General features: G+C 45.0%; 1 protein-coding gene across 1 annotated transcript; it reads right to left on the minus strand.

Moving 5' to 3' along the window:
* Positions 1–1,913: 1,913 nt before the first annotated feature.
* LOC126530264 (uncharacterized) lies at positions 1,914–10,733 on the minus strand. The gene is made up of 3 exons (XM_050177582.3): positions 9,880–10,733; positions 3,672–3,823; positions 1,914–2,401 (listed from the first exon to the last, which is right to left on the minus strand). The coding sequence occupies exons 1-3, from the start codon at positions 10,521–10,523 to the stop codon at positions 2,250–2,252; spliced, it is 948 nt and encodes a 315-aa protein (XP_050033539.1). The 5' UTR covers positions 10,524–10,733; the 3' UTR covers positions 1,914–2,249.
* Between the last annotated feature and the right edge of the window lie 7,697 nt (positions 10,734–18,430).

Below are 18,430 nucleotides of genomic sequence, written 5' to 3' on the forward strand. Positions count from 1 at the left end.
ATGGCATTGTCCTGTTCAGCTACCCTGGGGACGAGTTACAATAAACGATTGAGTGCCTTAACAGAGAGAGTAGCAGAGTTAGGTTACAGAGTAATATGCAGAAGACAAAGATAATGATCAGTAACCGGGCAAGGGAACAAGAGTTCAGGTTCGCCAGTCAGCATCTAGAGTCTGTGAAGGAGTACGTTTACCTAGGTCAATTACTCACAGGGGACCGTGATCTTGGGAAGAAAACTTACAGGAGAATAAAATTGGTTCTTAACGTATTCGGCAGACATTGTCAGATCCGAACTGGAAGCTTACCATTATAGTTGAAAAGAAAGGTGTACAATCAATGCATTCTACGGGTGCTAAGGTATGGGGTAAACACTTGGAGACTGACAAAGAAGCTCGAAAATAAGGCAAAGACCGCGGAAAGAGCGATGTAACGAATCTTGTTAGGCTTAACGTTAAGAGACAGGTAGAGAGCGGTGTGGATCAGAGAGCAAACAGGGATAGCCGTTATTCCAATTGGCATTAAGGCAACTAAATGGACCTAGGCAGATCATGTAATTCGTAGGTTAGATAACCGGCGGACCATTAGGGTTACACAATGGGCCCCAAGACAATGGAAGCGCAGTCGAGGACGGCAGAAGACTAGGTGGGTGATGAAATTAAGAAAGTCTCAGGCGCTAGTTGGGATCGGTTGGCGCAGGAAAGGGGTATACTTGGAGATCGCAGGGAGAGGCCTTCGTGCTGCTGTAGACATATAATACGCTGATGATAATGCAATTACGTATGAGTAGATCTAGGCTATCTGTGAAGGGCGGGGACTTGTGTTTTTATGGATGGCATGTCCCGAAGGAGTGGCGCGGAGGAAAATGAAGCCTGGCTCTTAGAACCCCACATTCACCCCTCAGCCCCTCCCTCTCCGGTTCCGCATGTGCGAAGACGCCACTGATACTCTGTTCAATGAGGCAATGTTGAACAATGGCATGCATGGAACAAGATCACGCCCTGGCAGCACACCGCTTTGTACTTCTTCTCAATATGCAGGTACGACGTGATGTTGCAGGAAGTTCTTATTTTGCTGGCTGTTTAGCATGTACTCTCGAACTCGGATGGTAGCTCATCCTAGCTCACGTTGCTTCGAGTGCTCTTGAAACTTGATCGGCTGAGTGTCTCCCTTATCCAAGGGCCTGGGTTCGACCATGACGGAGTGCATTACTCAGTGGTTGTCAGTTTGAAACAGGAAAAAGTGCTGAGCAACTGAAAACTGATTTAAGACTTGAAAAGTAAAGCATATTGTAGTGACGCGGCTGAAATTTTAAAGACGCACAAGGGGCGACAGCTGGATGGTAGCGTACGTGTTGTCCATCGCATCATGGAACAAAAACGCGATACTTTACCTCGCTCTTGGCAGAACAGATGCCCAACAGGTGTGGTTATTAGAAGCGGCAACTCGGAGTACCTGCTCAGCGTCATTACACCCTGCACTTTTGAACATCTTACGTCTCTGACTGGAAACATATTTACGATCACTGGAATTAGGCACGCGCCCTACACACCCTGCGTGCTCATGCTGCTTTGACGCACAGAAGCCTCGCGTGGCTCTCTGAGATGCTCTTCTTGCATGATAAATATCGCGGGCTGAGTAAACAGATGACGCTGTACGGACGACATTTTCCCAGCCAATCAGCTTTGATATACGCAGCGGCTTCAAGCGAAGTCGTCCGTGTATCTAAGTTGAAGCTCCACTTGACTCGTCCTAACATATGCGCATAAACCGGGGCGTTGCTTCAAGAGAAGGCAATGTGTTCCCTAAGAAAATGACGAAAACTGCAATACTCTAGCGGAGGAAGGCGTTAAACTCCAGTTGTGCCAGTAGCCCATCAGCTTGGTCGCGCTGTGAGTAAGCCTGCAAACAACCGTCGTCAACTCATCTAATTGTTTATTTTCTCATAACAACAAGGCACTCGCTTAGGCATGAGCCCTTTATTGAGTGACCACTAGCGAGCACTACACAAAGCATCACAAACTTCGGGCGAATTCAACGGGCATTGGTATATTTTGAAGCTCCCGATAATAGGTGTTTGTCATGCTCAGCATATCGGCTAAACGAGAAGGATAATCGAATAATCGCGACACTAAATCCGTTTGTAACTAAGTTATAGAAAATGGGCCCTGAATTTTTGAGCATTGGCAGCACCAGTTCTGCACAAATGTCACCTTCTGTGTAAAGTTTCGAAGGCGAGGTTCGTTACACGAACTCATGCACCGTCGGCGCAAGTCAGCTGTCCCTCGGTGAGATCCTTAAGCGGCTGGTCCTTCAGCGACTGCGGAGTTTCGCAATTGGCATTCAGCCAACTGGGTGGGTATTGCAGGGCAAATTTCAGCTTGCAGTCGCAATGCAGGGGATTTCCTGTTCGGTGAGCAGGTGAACAAAAGAAAAAAATCGAGTCAGAAAATGGTGTGCAAGTAATAGACGGAAACAATTTTGTACCGGAACTATCTGTCTCTAAATAACGAAGTCAAACATGTTTTAAAGGGGCACTAAGAAAAATGTTGACATAATGGAGAATGATATATTACACCTCCAATCTAGGTCAGCTTTCGCTATTACTATGCCAGGAAGGACACAGAAAACAAAGATGAGCGGCAACGATTACTTTAAATCCTCGCACCAAGTGACTTCAAGTATGTTGACACCGTGCGGCGTCGGCGGTGTACGAATTGTTTACCCCCAGAAATACGATAATATCTGATCCCAAATGAAGCAAGAATGTCACATTGTAGCATGTGTAGGAGTTTTATGCATATAAAGACCAAGACGTGTTAAGGTTCCCTGAAAGAGGTTACGTAAAACTTGAGTAATTGCTGCAGTATTTTTAGCCCAGGGGGAGTTCTCGTGGCTTTTATTCGATCCATTGATATAAAACCTTCTTAAAATGGAAATATACATCTGAAAGAGTAATGTAGCGATATGAAGGAGCTAAACGCTTCTCTGTTTTATCCTTCTAATTATAAAAGAATAATATTCCATCGCCGTTCACAAATATTTCACGCCCTTAGCTTTTGATTCGCAGCGAAGACATACATATACACTATATTGTTCATACTGGAAACGTTACCCTAGAAATCTCGTCATATGCAATATCTGCAATATTTGGAATTCGTTATTTCCTTGAATAAACTTAATTTCAGTGAAAAGAAGACATGCTTTGATAGGTGTGCTGAATACTCTAGGTGTGTTGAATATAGTAAGTCTGCCTAAAAAAGACTGAATATTGTGGCGTATATCGCACGTGTAGAAATGAATGGAGTTTTTTGAACGGATCAGGAGGTTATACCGATAAACAATGATAGATGTTATATGAGAGAGAGAGGTAAATTTTAAATTAAGGAATACACAGCGGTCAGTCTGAGCTAGTGGTTATATGTTTCTACTCTGCACAAAGGGAGGAAAAAGTCAAACAAACACACGCCAAACACTTCCCTCGTGCCTTTCTGCTCTAGTGTCATTACCAATGCCTAAAGTCCTGTTCAACTTTCCCTTATTTACGCACTGATTCCGCGTTGACCTTTGCTTTGAAAACAACGCGCTTCCCACAAGCTGTTGTCATGGCAAGTTGAAATTATATTAGGTGAATCATATGTTACGCCAATATACTTCAATTTTATATTTTGCTCACCGATGAAACGAACCCTGTTGACCTCGTCGAGAGCCAAAGGAGCAAACGTTTCCGGGTGAAACGTGGTGATTTGGTTGTGCTCGACCGTGACCGATCGCAGGAGGGGCATGTCAACGCTGAAGTCTCGAGGAAGGGACGTCAAGTTGTTCTTGCTGAAGGAAACAAGAAAGGAATATCTTTGAAATCAAAATGTTCCGGTTTCTTTATTGGCTGTCGTCCTTAGCCGGATGAAGCTGGTTATCTCAGTCAGCAGATCAATGAATTCATGAACCATGAACGAACTCCTTCAGGAGCGACACGTTTGGATCACTGGCTTGGGATTTAAAGTTTATGCGAAAATTGAACGAAGGGGCTTAAATGTTTCTGTTTATTTTGCTAAGCAGATAACCAAGGCTGTCGATTACACGTCCGGTATATTGCAGGACTGATGATGGAAGGCAACCATATGGCGCTAACTGGTTGCCTTCCCTATAGAAGGCAGTCAGCTTGACACCATCTAAGTGACATAATCGGTGCTGCCCACTCAGCCGGCTCCGCGCTGTTATGCTACCTAACTGCGAGACGAAGATTGTTACACGCACCGTCCATACACTCATCGCCGTACAGCACGGTGGTGGGGCTTGCTCATCGCTTTTAAATTTCAAGATGCTGTCACGTTCCACGTAACGTTTCGTGACGCAACAGGAATGCATCGCGCTCACAGCTTCTCCGGCTTGGGGAATGTAGTGAGCACGCTTCCCTAAAGTGTAAGTCGGTGTATAGCGCTCAGACAGATCAGCAGGTCAGCATACACGTAAGATTTACCGTCACACGTGTCAAGCTCAGCCAGAGGCGCAGCTGTTAGACATTATTCTGTGCTTCCTCACTCTCTGCAATGTCTTCTGATCTCGATGGACAGCACATTTATGTTCTACAGGTGAACGTTTATTTAAAGCAATACTTTCCTCGAATAACTCCCCACTCATAAGCTTCGCGTCTGCTGCTAGTGCTCGGTCCGTGTCTAGCTGGATATGTTCTCATAACAAATTTGTGGATATATGATGACAATATGAAGCCAACAGACAATGGTTGAACTTGAGAATGTAAGAACTAATGATGAAAAGGGAAAATGAAGGTGGATGAAAATATAATATGCAACCAATGGGATCTGAACTAACATCCTCCGCGTTACGCATGCACTGCGCTGTGATTGTACGGTTATGGCTATCAATCCGGCAGGTTTACTAGATCTAGCCCTAACTTAAATACTGAAGATAGCGGCTGGATTGATAGCCGTCGCCGTAGCAAAAATGTTACTACAACGAACGCGTCATGTGAAGGTTGTTGTTTCGGCTCCTACCGCTGAGAATTTATCTTTTCGTCCTCTTTCATCTCTCAATTTCACCCTTATCTTCTATGTTTCAATTTATACTCCAGCCACTTTCCCCCATGCTTTCTTTGGCTTCATTGGTCCGTTGGCTTTATATCGTCATGATCAATAAAGTCGATACCCTTCGTGTTGCTTTTTGTGTTGTATATATATGTATGTGTTTATGTTGGTACGTGACACTGAGTGCCAAATGCGAGCTACCGTAAATGTCTATAGTAAAACTATTACTGACCCAGGAAGCACCGCCAGCTAGCGGACTTGTGTTTTGGGCAACAAAAGAATAAATCACGACACCAAACCTTTACATATATGTACACTGATAAGTACAGCCATAGGCAAAAGTATGCGCACCACAGGGTCACCAAAAAACAGAATTTCTTCCTAATGAATACATATAAACGGAAAGTGATGAGTGCACTAGAAAATTCGTAATGCCAAGTTTGGACTGCAGCCTTTAATTTCAATTTCCATGACCTGAGAGAGCAGAAAATGAGTTTTATCGCGCAATGCCAGGTGCATATACTTTTGCTCACATGTGTACCTGTATGGGTACGCAAAGCTTTTAGTGGAATAGCACATAAAATTTAATGACTTCTTTGATTTACTTGTTTTTCTTTCCTTTGGACATTACGTGCGCGACACTGGGTAGTGTCCTTTCTTGGTGCAAACTTCAAATTGGGAATGTAGCTAGTGACAAAGGAGATATAGAATTTGTAAGTACATTCCGATACTCATCCTCTTTCTTCCCTCGCAAGCATATTCTTCATTGCTTTTACCTTAGTGGCATGACGGCGCAGACGTCTCACACTGCATCTCTCTGATTTCGTGCTTGCATGGGCGACATCACGTAAAGCTATTCCTAACTTGTCTATTCCAATTCTGCAAACAGCCGTACACGACTGGCGAAAAAATATTCAGGCCACCCGCACTTCGCCCATCTATCACGCGACGTCACGAAAACCGCGACAGCTTCCAATCTAGTATAACGTGTACATACTGATTGTGTATGAATTGACCACGATAAAATAAACTGAGCCAGGAAAAGAAAAATAATTATTTCAGATTCGACGTCTTTCGCCAGTAGCCCTCTGCTATTGGTCAAAAGGTTTCGGGCTGCGCCCACTTCACCTGTCTCTCACGTGACGTCACAAAACCGCGAAAACTCAACGCGTCAAAGTAATATATACGCGTTTCAAGATGCATTAATTCGCCGAATCAAACTGGGCTCGCATTTATAAAAGGATCTTACGCAGATCGGTGTTCGTAAGAGCAAATTCCAGGTAATCCTGCTGCTGGGCATATTGTTACGCGAAGGACGAGTCAGCAAGACGAGCAACTTTTTACAGGTTATTTTTACAACAGTGGTCGCAGCGCTGACCAGTTAGACTCACAGCGCGAGCCCAGTTCGTTCTTCCTCCTCTTTTCTTGAGTGATGGCGCCCACGCGCCTCGTTCAAACAATCAAATATTACACCCGTGTAGTATAATCCCCCGGCGGCAGAAGCGACGTCCCGATCGTCTAGATGTCATCACTGAGAGGATGATACTGCTTCATTCGTGTAACGTGCACAATATCACTGGACTCGGAAGCAGATGGGGCGTCAGCGGTGATATAGTAGGGGACTGGAGTCACGGCACGAAGCCCTCGGTATGGGCCTGTGTAACGAGACAGCAGTTTTTCTGACAGGCCGACCTGACACGACGGAGACCATAGAAGCACCAAAGAACCAGGCGGGAAGAGCACGTCTTGGTGTCGCCGGTCATACAAACGCCTTTGACTCTCTTGGGATTTGAGATGGCGGTCACGGGTGATTTTCCTTGCGTGGGCACAGCGGGCGATGGCGTCAAGTGCATATTCACTGGTCGGTGCCGCGTGAACAGGGAGGGCTGTGTCAAGGGGCAGTGCAGGCTCCCGGGCGAACAGCAGGGAAAGCGTGGAATCACCGGCGGTGTCGTGGCGCGAGGAATTATAGGCAAATGTGACGAATGGTAGAGCGAGGTTCCAGTCAGTGTGGTCTGAAGAGACATATTTCGCGAGCATGTCTGTGAGAGTGCCATTGAGACGCTCCGTGAGGCCATTTGTGTGCGGATGGTATGACGTGGATAGCTTGTGCCTCGTGGCACAGGACTGCAGGATGTCCGCAATAACTTTTGATAGGAATGTCCGGCCGCTGTCTGTGAGAAGCTGTCACGGAGCTCCATCTAATAATATAATGTCGCGTAGAAGAAAATCGGCGACATCTGTGGCGCAGCTTCTAGGAAGCGCTCAGGTGATGGCGTAGCGCGTGGCGTGATCAGTGGCCACAGCGATCCACCTGTTCCCACTATTCACTATTTACAGGTTATCTTTACAATAGCGGTTGCAGCGCTGACCGGTTAGATTCACAGCCCGAGCCCAGTTCGTTCTTCCTCCTCTTTTCTCGAGTGATGGCATCCACGCGCCTCGTTCAAACAATCAAATATCACACGCGTGTAGCAATATCATTAGCGAAGGCGACCAGCCAGTGGCAAAAGACCGCTTAAGAACGAGAAGCTTTGTGAATTCAGCCCCTGAAAATTTTTGTGCTAGCCGGTCACTGTCCCCTTCCGAAAAAAAAAAGAACTTGGCTGCCCGCCGATCGCTCAGGCACTGGCTATTTGCACCGGCCGGAGAGCATGGATTTATTTGCTTTAACGAAACTTGTTGCGTGGCAGTATAACATTATCCAGCCCTTTCGGCAAGTATACGACATCGCTCCACCAACTCTTGTTTGCTGAGGATCCGTTGTAGCGGCATTCTGAACCTTCCGTTGCACGCCACCACGAATTTCGACCAGCCATCGCCAGCTAAGTAAGGGGAAGCAGACCAATCGCTGGCGCTGGCACCACTCTCCTCATCCGCTTATCCGTTTTCACTGCACTGGCTCGGCCCCATTGAAACCTTCTCCACTGGAGCGCGCACCTCGCCTCTTGTCAGCCAATTAGATGAGAAAAACCGCTCAATGTAGGCAATGTTAGTTGTTTTAAAGCAAACAAAAGTGACCTCCTATAAAGGAGGAGAGCGTTTCATTGGGCTTTTCAGACAACGCTGTGGGTCACCACGCGATGCTTGCATGGGCGGTTACGTAAATTTGATGTCAAGAGATTGGAAGTAAGAGAGAGTGGAATAATTTTGCGTTATAGGGCCCCATGTTAGCAGAACTTGTGACCGGCATAGTGCAAAAATATAAATGGACATGAAATTGAAGTTGTGACGTTTGCACACAGACACACACACGCACACACAGACGTATATATATATATATATATATATATATATATATATATATATATATATATATATATATATATATAGCAGTGGTGATGGTTTTAAAATAGTTAAGTTATGGCAAGCAGGTAAGTGTTGCACGCAAAGACGTTACCATAACTGCAAGGCAACAAGCTCTCAGATTGGTAAAGAAAAGAAGTTTAGACAGCAGTAGGGAAGCCTTTTCCGTAATAAAGTTGGTTTGCATGAATATTCAGCATTTTGAATACCAATCGAAATATCGCTGGCCATTCGATTCCTACTCGATTAAAAGCTCCTTATTCCAGGGTTTGAAAGATTCGTTCTTCTCGAAGTGAAGGCGAATGTGAAGGCGAATCGTAGTAATGCTGCGTAACAGCTGTGGTTGTGGTGCAGGGACTTCAGGGGCCGAATTCACAAAGTTTTTTTCATCCGTAAGTGCTGTCTTCGATTGGCTGATCGCGTTCGCCAATTATAAGTCCTACATCACTATTGGCTGGCACCAACGCTTTCAGCATAAGAACGTTTTGTGAATTCGGGCTCCGTTTCTAATTAACGAAGGCATGTTGTAGGTAACTTCTGCTCAATAATTTCCGGTCAGACAGAAAGATTGACTTGTTTTCAGAGATTTTATGTACAAGCTTGCTTCGATTTAATATTTGGCTCGACTCACTGTGTATCCTACCCTTCCAATCAATGTGCTGTGCTGTAGGATCATACTTTTCTCCTGCAGCAAACTGAATACTAAATGCTTCTGGTAACATGCTGTTCCCGTGTTTCGTTACTATTATTACCATGGCGCCCCAGATAAATCGAAGCAATTGTTTATGATTTCCTCAGCTTTCCGCACGTATAACTGTGAACTCTGTTATATACGTGTGCCAATGTATATCAGCTTAGTTTCTCGTTCTCTTACAGAGTTTGGCCAAAGCCTGAATTTCATGTTGCTTTAGAAGTTAGAAAATATTCCATATTCGATGGGATATTTGATCAGTGGCTATTTTTATCATATATAGCAGTTGATTCGGAAATTTCACCATTGGACGATCCCTAACAACAGTTGGTTATATTCCTAAAGAAAGAATAATTGAAGCCCCTACTTAACGAATATCCTACAGCTTAAGTGATTGGCCACATGCTAAAGCAGAACAATATTTCTATTGAATCCTATCATTTCCTTACCTTGACTTTTATGCTGCTTTGGCAGTTCATTACAGCTACAAACAGAACAGTACTTTCTACCTAGTCACCGACCCTAATTAACACGTCTAACATGCCACTACTTACCTCCTTTACAGCCTTGCATGTGACACAGAGGAATTCTAATTTGGGTCGTAATGGGCAAAAACAGAATGGTTTTAGGCTACGGGCCTCTGTGAAAACACGCGTAATGTTTACGGTAATTATCATACCTTATGTGCTACTTTTCATATAAGAAGTTGCACTCAAAGGCAAACGTACTGGGACCGACCTCACTGCTTATTTTACGTTCTCAACTACCTGTAGTCGGTGCCACCTGAAGTTTATGTAAATGTTGTACAATATGGGGCGTGATTGATCCCACGTGACACTTACTAGAGGTCGATCCTCCACAACTTGGGCGCTGGTCTCGGAAGCATTGAACGGTAGAACACTCGCAGATTGCAGTGACGAATGCCGATAACTTCTAGGTTCACCAGGTTCGACACCCAGTCCTCGTCAACCGAGGAGATGTCCGAGAAGGCGATGTTGATAACCTTCACGCTTTGTGGCAGCTCATTGAAACTTCTCGAAAGCACCAGGTTTTTCGCTTCGGAAATGCGGACTGTCTTCAGCTGTTCGAGGGACGAAAAAGGGGCCCATGAAGTCGGTATTGTAGTGCCTTCGCTTAAGATGATCTTCCTGAGAGAACTCTGCAGCCCTTCGAAAGGATTCTCTCCAGGCCGGGAGAAAGTGTCCAGATGCACGTTATGCAGTTCCAGGACGGAGGCGTTTATCTGTGTGAACGCTCCGGCGGGCAGGTGGCTCAAGCTACTGTTCTTCAGAACGAACGTCAAGTCGGGGCGGAGTTGAGGACGAATGAGCTGCGAAGAGAAGTCATCGGGGCTGCGGAAGTTGAGGCAGCGGTAGTATTCGTAGTCTGACTCGCGCGGGTCGTGGCACGACGGCTGCTGGGCAAGAACTCCGATCCCCGCTGCAGCAATGGAGAATACCAAAACAGTCAACGGGACACGTTTCATGATCTTCGTTTTTCGTAAAGCTTGTAATTTTTTAACGGTAGCGAACCTCAGCGGAAATCCTTATAAGACTGCCGGGCCCTCGACGACGGGATGAGTGCAAAACTTGAGCTGCAAGACTCGGAAAAAACGGCTCCAGATAAAAGGCGATCGGGTGTCGACGCGCGGCTTTCGCTGGAATTGAAGATAGCTCTTAGCCCGCAGTTCCGATTGCAGCCCGAGCTGCTTGCGTTGAAACTGCCCCCTTGGAAAACGCTAACGAATAATAGCCCGCTGGCAGCAGATACGGGAAACCTTGAGCGTGTCTCAAGGTTCGTAGTGGCTTGCCAGAATGTGAGGGCAAATTTCGTGGAATCACACATTGAAATCTTAGTACTGTGACGCGCGTGTGGCGGAGCCCAGGAAAGAAAACAGAGACTGACTGCGGAAAAGCTGTGGTTCAGGCTTGTCCGTTGTTCGCATCTAAGTGAAAAACAGTGCGGCATTCAGCAAGCTAACGTAGCAACATGACATGGGAGCGCGATCACAGGAGAAGGAAGGTAAAAGTGGCAGAAGAAAAAGGCTTGCTATACCCAAGGCATTCGGCATAATAATTCGAGGGAGCAGACTTGTATTGACGTTGCTTATTACTCTGCGTCTAAAGGCGCACTGACGTGTAATTGAGCCTGTAATGTTTTATGATAAGCGCGAGTTTAAAAGATGACGCACCGCACTTTACATAATGTGCGTGTCTATATCGAACCTGTTTATTCTGCGCAAGGGCATCAACCAAATTGGCGGATGAAAAAAAAAGGAGTAGTTGTTCTAAGCGCACCTTTATGTATTATAGCATCGCCAAGCTAGGCAAATCAAAACGCAATGAAGCCAGAGCAAAGTAATGTGCATGCAGTCTGCGTCAGAACTTTGCAGGCCTCGGGACCTGAGAAAGTGGTGCATTTTCGAACAACTTGTGACCGTAGCTAGTAAAGCCGCAACGTAGGCGGCTCTGAGCTCACAAAGCGCTGTGCTTTTGTTGTTCACATACGCTTGTACAGGCTGGAAATACGAATAACAGGCTGCGTTTCCCGAGGCGACTGAAAAGCAAAGCTGAAAAAAAAATTATGGGGTTTTACGTGCCAAAACCACTTTCTGATTATGAGGCACGCCGTAGTGGAGGACTTCGGAAATTTTGACTACCTGGGGTTCTTTAGGGTGCACCTAAATGTAAGTACACGGGTGTTTTTCGCATTTCGCCCCCATCGAAATGCGGCCGCCGTGGCCGGGATTCGATCCTGCGACCTCGTGCTCAGCAGCCCAACACCATAGCCACTGAGCAACCACGGCGGGTCGAAAAAGCAAAGCTTGCTTTACTGACTGTCGGTGCTTGCATGTATGGGTACTTGTGTGGGATACCTCATTCGTTGGAATACTTGTGAGGCCCTCTGTGGTGAGAGCCACGTGTCCCCGTTGGCTGGTCATGTAACTTCGAATAATTCATCTCGCGGTGTTATCGACGCCCACAGCCGCCCGTCACAGGGTGGCAGGGCCTGTTGACAGCGATGTAAAACTGTTGATAGTATTACTGATGCTGTTGATAGCTCAGTCATTATGAAATAATCGATTGCACCAAAACTATCGACAGTGCCATCGATAACGGACTTTCGATGGTACACTATTTACAGTGCATTGTCGATAGTGTAATATTGCGCTACTCACCACGCATGACACTGCAACATAAATTTGGAGACATTGCCCTGTTCGCAGCTGCATGAACAGTGTTATTTACGGTCAGTTGTCACATGATATTTTGTAATAATAAAAAAATTATGGGGTTTTAAGTGCCACAACTACTTTCTGATTATGAGGCATGCCGTAGTGGGGGACTCCGGAAATTTCGACCACCTGGGGTTTTTAACGTGCACCTAAATCTAAGTACACGGGTGTTTTCGCATTTCGCCCCCATCGAAATACGGCAGCTGGGGCCGCGATTCGATCCCGCGACCTCGTGCTCAGCAGCCCAACACCATAGCCACTGAGCAACCATGGCGGGTATTTTGTAATGTCAAGTGGCCAATAATTTAAAAAAAACTATTAATACACTGTCAAAAGCGAACTAACCTAACCTATTTATTTATTTATTTACAATACTGCCAGTCTCTACTGAGACCATAGCAGGTGGGCACCATGTATATGTACATATACAAAGAACGCTGATCATGTTAAAAATCAAGCAACACATGTATAACATCAGCTTTGCAGTCTACACATAGACAGTTTGCGCTACATAATGTATACACCAAATACAAGTACGTGCTAATGTTCAAGACAGAATAAATGGCAATTTAGGCATTATACGCTACATACACCACTACTTACAGAGGGTACAAGTACACGCTGGTTTGCATGGCCTGATAATAGCACTAGCAAATTGAAGCTGCATGAAACTTTTTTTCAATTTTTAATTCAAACTGAGAAAGTGGCTCGGCGTTAGTGGTGAGAGCCGTTAACACATTCCATTTGCGGATGGCAACCGAAAAAAAACGAATGTTTAAACATATAATTACTACATTTATACTCTAGTAAGGTATGTGCATGTTTGTGCCTGGCAGGTCGTGTTTGTGAATAAGAAATATAATCTGAGGTGTCACTTGTGAAATAATTATGCAGGAGTTGATGAAAAAATTTTAAACGTGCCTGTTTCGCTCGTGCTTCGAGCATAAGGAGCCCAGAAATAGCTAACAGGTTAGAAGGAGAGTATTCCCGTCTAAATTTGTTATGGATAAATCGAATGGCCTTCCTTTGTACTGTTTCTATTTTCTTTATGTTAGTCTGGGTATGAGGGAACCATACAGTGTTTCCGTATTCGAGGATCGGCCTAACGAATGTTTTGTATGCCAGGAGTTTTGTTGACTAGGGTGCCACTTAAGGTGATCTGCGAAGAAAAAACTTTTTATAGCAGATGTCATAATGTGGGGAATATGCTCGTCCCACCATAGGTCTGACGTTACTGTTAAGACTAGATAGTCATAATTATGTACTTTAGTCAAAGTTGTGCCATTTATGATGTACCAAAATCTGAAGGTTGCTTTTTCCTCGTTATAGTCATACATGCTGATTTTCTTACATTTGTTATGATCTACCAGTCTGAGAAACCATTCTGTAATAGTGCTAAGTGATTTGTTAAGGGAGTAGTGATCTTGACCATTTTTAATTTTTCTATAAATGATACAGTCATCCGAGAATAACTTTATTTTACAATCTATGTTGGCAGTTATATCATAAATATATACGAGAAATAACAAGGACCCGAGCACGGAACCCTGGGGCACTCCTGACGTAACTGGTACTATGTCTGATGTGATATGTTCGAAAGCAACAAACTGACACCTATTAAACACAGCAGTATACTATCGATAGTAGACAGTTTTAGCAGAGCGTTTGCTTGCGCTCCGCTCCGCATGCACGTGTTTCACGCGCGCCAGTGGCTGCACAGAATGCATTGATTTCGCTTATCTAACAAGAGCGCCTTCCAGAGATGCCACTGACGTGCTCTCAGCTTGGCGGTAAAACGATTACGAAAGCAACTACACGCTCCCTGACGCACCGCTAAATCAGGTTCCTAGCGGAACGTGGTCAGCGTCCCACGTTCCGCTGCCGCTATGTGTGCTGTGCGCACGCGCGTCAGTGTTCCCAGTAGCGTTTTGCTGAGCGGCTGCGTGCCATTTGTTGCGATAGGCCGGTCTGAGCGGAGCGGACCGTAAACGCTCTGATAAAACTCTCTAGTATAATAATATCCAAACACTGTAAACGGAAATAACTCCCAGGTGGGAGCACAATGCTTGTCGTCTAGCGACCCCCCGGTTGGGGCTTTATTATGCTCCGTACGATAGGACTAAAATTTTTACTCCGTCCGAGCGGAACACGGGAGTCTTTTTTACTTTGCAGTGGACGAAGCTTTTCGAGGTGCGACGGGAGTATAAAAAGAAGGCATCGCTTTAGTTTGCATGAAGATTTTTATATGCAGAGGCTACTGGTCAAATTTCGAAATATACAAACAAGACCGCGTGAAATTCAACGAAACAAGTCAATGAAAGCACATGAATCATGACATAGATAAAATTTCAGAAGCGCCCAATGCAGAACTTTGAAGGACATCCAACTTACACGCGATGCACGAGAAGCAACGCTGCCAGTATATATAGCCACGATACTGTGTGCCTCGAAACCGTCTAGCGAGCAGCTGTGCTGTTCTCAGAATTGCGACTCACATGCTCGCTCATAGAAGATCTGCCCTCTGAAAGTAACAGAAGACTTTAATCATCACAAAACTGTTCATTCAGAATAGGGCGAAAAAATGTCAATGGCGTAACATTTCAAAATTAGGATGCCATTCTGTGAGTGCTGAAGCGACTTCGCACACTACGCGCATTCGCGGCGCAAAAGTACGCGTTAGTTACAGTAAGAAAGGAAAAATGCAAGTGCGTGTGATTTATGGCAAAATAAAATTTGTGGGAAATATTGGTATCGTGGGAAGAATTTATTACGTGGGAGCATGACCCTCTACAGCCGACGTAACACCGAAAACGGCATAGTCATACATTTTCTAGACCGCACTACTTGCTCAGCGTCGAAGCCATTTCCCTCGGTTGTGAAAAGGAGCTACATCGCTGATCTGTCGAGCGAATCCTCAAACTGGGAGCCAGCAGGCATGCTTCTAAGTCAGTGTCTAGCATAGAGCCCGTATTCTTAATGCAATATCGGAAACAACGACGTGACGAAAACCTAAATGCGCGTTAACAATTTGATTGACATCGCTCAGTGAGAAGCTTTATTTACAGTACGCATACTTATCTCCTATCGTTTTTCTTGGGGGAGGATATCCTTACACAGATACATAAAAATAGTTGCTTGCGCTCCGGTATTTCTCATTGGCAACACAGCACCGCAAAGAACATGGAGCATGTCATTCATGTCCGACTAGCATGGACGTCGCAGCTCGAACACTGGCTGCTGTTCCCATCGCTACGCGGTCCTTTCAAACATTACACCGGACGTTGTCAGCATGCACCCAAAATGACATAAAAATCGCATTTCATGCAGTGAACAACACAAGCCACGGTCACGCAGCACGAAAACACAGTTAGAACCTCAGCCGACATCACGAGTCAGGGAGCAGCTTCGAGGTATACCTAAGCCTTTTTCCGCACTTGAAAGCGTTGAACTTGCATTTATCGTTGTCAGCGAAGTAATCACAGCTAACGTTCTTGAGGATAAGATACAGTGAGCTTGAGGCACGCCTATAATACTTTCTGTAAGAAAATATGGGAAAGAAATTGACGAAAAGCTGTCACGGAATGAAACTTTACAGATGTAAACAAACCGTCAGCCATGAGCATTGCCGACTCCGCCGAACGCGGTCGCTCGCTGGCGCGGCGTACAGCCTCATGGGAAGCACACGTGAAAAACCTGTTTCGGTGGAGGGGAGTTTTTTAAAACTACCTATCGCAGTTTTCACAGGAGAACTAGATTCTAAAACGGAGTAAAATCGCGTCATGTAGCCTTAATCCTCCCGCAGCTAGCCACTAGAGTGGAACGAGGGAATGGTGCTGTATTGCTCCCATACATCGGAGTAAATATTTGAGGATGGGGAACTTGTAAGGCACATGACCTGTTAAAAACTCCCAGGTGGGTTTATTTTCCCTTACAGTAATATGTTATTTCATTGGATCAATAGCCTTATAGAAAAATATTGCAATAATGTGAATAGTTCCATTGATACTAATACTATCGGTAGTCGTTTTTTACAGTATCGATACTATCAAAATAATTTATAGAAATTTTTGCATCACTAGTGGCAGCCCGAGGGCTTGTTTATAAGCTGTGCGAAGGGGGACGTCCAGCTTTTCCAGCCTTCTCGACGTCATTGGCAGGTAGGTAGCCGCGTAGGCCAGACGACTGCAGGCCACTGCTTGGATAAAGAAGGGTACGTCGTCTTCCTTCAGGCCGTGTCGGTGAGATGTGGTTCAGCTGAAAATGGGCGTCACTTTTGAGACGGTCTGGGTTATACGTTACATTGTAGCGCCGCCACCATCGCGTTGGAGATAGATGCCGAGCATGCGGAGCTGGTGAGCTTCGGGTATTATTTATAGGAAGGGTGATGTGTACAATCTAAGCCAAAAAGGACTAAAAAGGGTAGCGGGGTTAGTCGCTTTGGGGAGCAAGTGCATTGCCACATCCATTAGTCCTCGAAGGACCAAGCATTCGTCTCTTCGAGACTAACTGCAAAAGGACCAACTATTATTCCTCTAGCAGTTACTCCCAAGGGAACTAACAGATGCTCCTTGCACATGCTCCCACAAACGACTAAATGTTCATCCTTCCAGTGCTGCCCATCAGACTGACAGTTCGTCCTGTAGGACTAAACATTTATCCTTGTACATACTACACACGAGGACTAAACCTTCATATCCTTTCCAATCCTCCCCCTCAAACTAACAGTTTGTCTTATTGGACGAGCAGTTTATCCTCGTAGATGATCCAGTGGGGAGCAACACATCCTCTATTAGGAACAACTTTCACACTACCTTTGCGCTGCCAGGAAAGAACTGTTGCTCCACCGGGTATTAATATTTTATCCTCACATGTTCCATATATAGCCTTGTCAGTGTTTGCTTTAGCTGAGGGTTGCATGCTGCAACTTGGTCAAAACAATGCCACAACAAAAAAGTGGGGTGGGGGTGTGAAAAATAATTAATTTTTGAAGCATCATAAATGCTATTTAACATTACTGCTGCAGCAAGGTTTGTACCACACGGACAAGTGGTGTCGCTTGGATGCCACTCCTTATGTCAATCAGGCGGCACAGAAGGTCGAAAGTTTTCTGTGCCTTTCCACCAAAAATATTAAGGAAGGTCCAATACAGTGCCATTTGTGTGGCGACAGCTTGTAGAAGGCTGGGTGCGTGGATCTCCAGCGCTTCCAGCTGGACCGTAAACATTCTGCATCTTGCGTCTGCAGAATGTTGCCGGTGTAGCTGGTAGTTGGCACAACATGCACCACTTCAGACTCCTGGAAGAGCGATGCATTGCAAGAAGCCTTAGGAGTAATATCATTCAGAAGAAGCAATGTATATTCAGAATAAAATATGTGACTAGGGTACAGCATTTACAATTTTTTTCTCAAAATCTGGCATACTTTTGTTTGTCTTCCTGCTTATTTCTATCTAAAATATTCTTTTCAGTGAAAAATCTGATGAGATGAAGTTTCAGTGGCATTTTGATCAGCTCACTAATTTTATTGATGCTGATATGAGCAGTTATAATTTCATAATTTGCACTTAACATTAAGAGAAGCATTTTGAGAAGCAGCCTTCCAAGAAGTCCGTTTTGTACACTAACACAAACAGAACTACCACTTATTTGGAAACGTTATGCAAGTACAGAGCTCGAACAAACACTGCAAAAAGTACATCCTGTGTTACCAGTGAACTTGCACAGTTCTTCCACCACAGCAACTGCCGCACAAGAAGTGCACAGCCTCATGCTCCCCAGCAGTCTGCATAATTTACTTTGTCCGCCTAATAGATTTTTCAGCGGACGTAAAAATAGAAATTTTAGGAAAGAGAAGTAATGATTGCTAAGGCAATAGGGGCTGATGAGTGATCTCTACTTTGCTAGGAGCCCAGTTTGTATTGAGCATACACAGTTTATACGGATTCATAGGTGCCCACGAATTGCTTTCTTAGCTCTCTGGGAAATTGATTTAGAGATGCTTTTCTGCTCTAAACGAATGCCGCAAAAATTTTCTGCACAAATTTTCATTCTCTTTTTTTAAATGCAGTAAGTGTCTTATGCCTGTTTTCAAATTGGCATCTTTGTATTTTCACATCAATAGGCATCGCGTTGGCACCTTAGGTATAGTCATGTTTTGCT

Source organism: Dermacentor andersoni, chromosome 5 (assembly GCF_023375885.2).
Source record: "Dermacentor andersoni chromosome 5, qqDerAnde1_hic_scaffold, whole genome shotgun sequence".
NCBI classification, from domain to species: Eukaryota; Metazoa; Arthropoda; class Arachnida; order Ixodida; family Ixodidae; genus Dermacentor; species Dermacentor andersoni.

What these genes read in the sequence shown, in the direction of transcription:
- LOC126530264 (XM_050177582.3), bottom strand. Translation starts at nt 10,523, where the DNA reads ATGAAACGTGTCCCGTTGACTGTTTTGGTATTCTCCATTGCTGCAGCG. An exon ending in TTGTGGAGGATCGACCTCTA is followed by an intron (nt 3,824 to 9,879) that starts GTAAGTGTCACG and finishes TGTTTCCTTCAG; the next exon opens with CAAGAACAACTTGACGTCCC. An exon ending in CAACAGGGTTCGTTTCATCG is followed by an intron (nt 2,402 to 3,671) that starts GTGAGCAAAATA and finishes CTCACCGAACAG; the next exon opens with GAAATCCCCTGCATTGCGAC.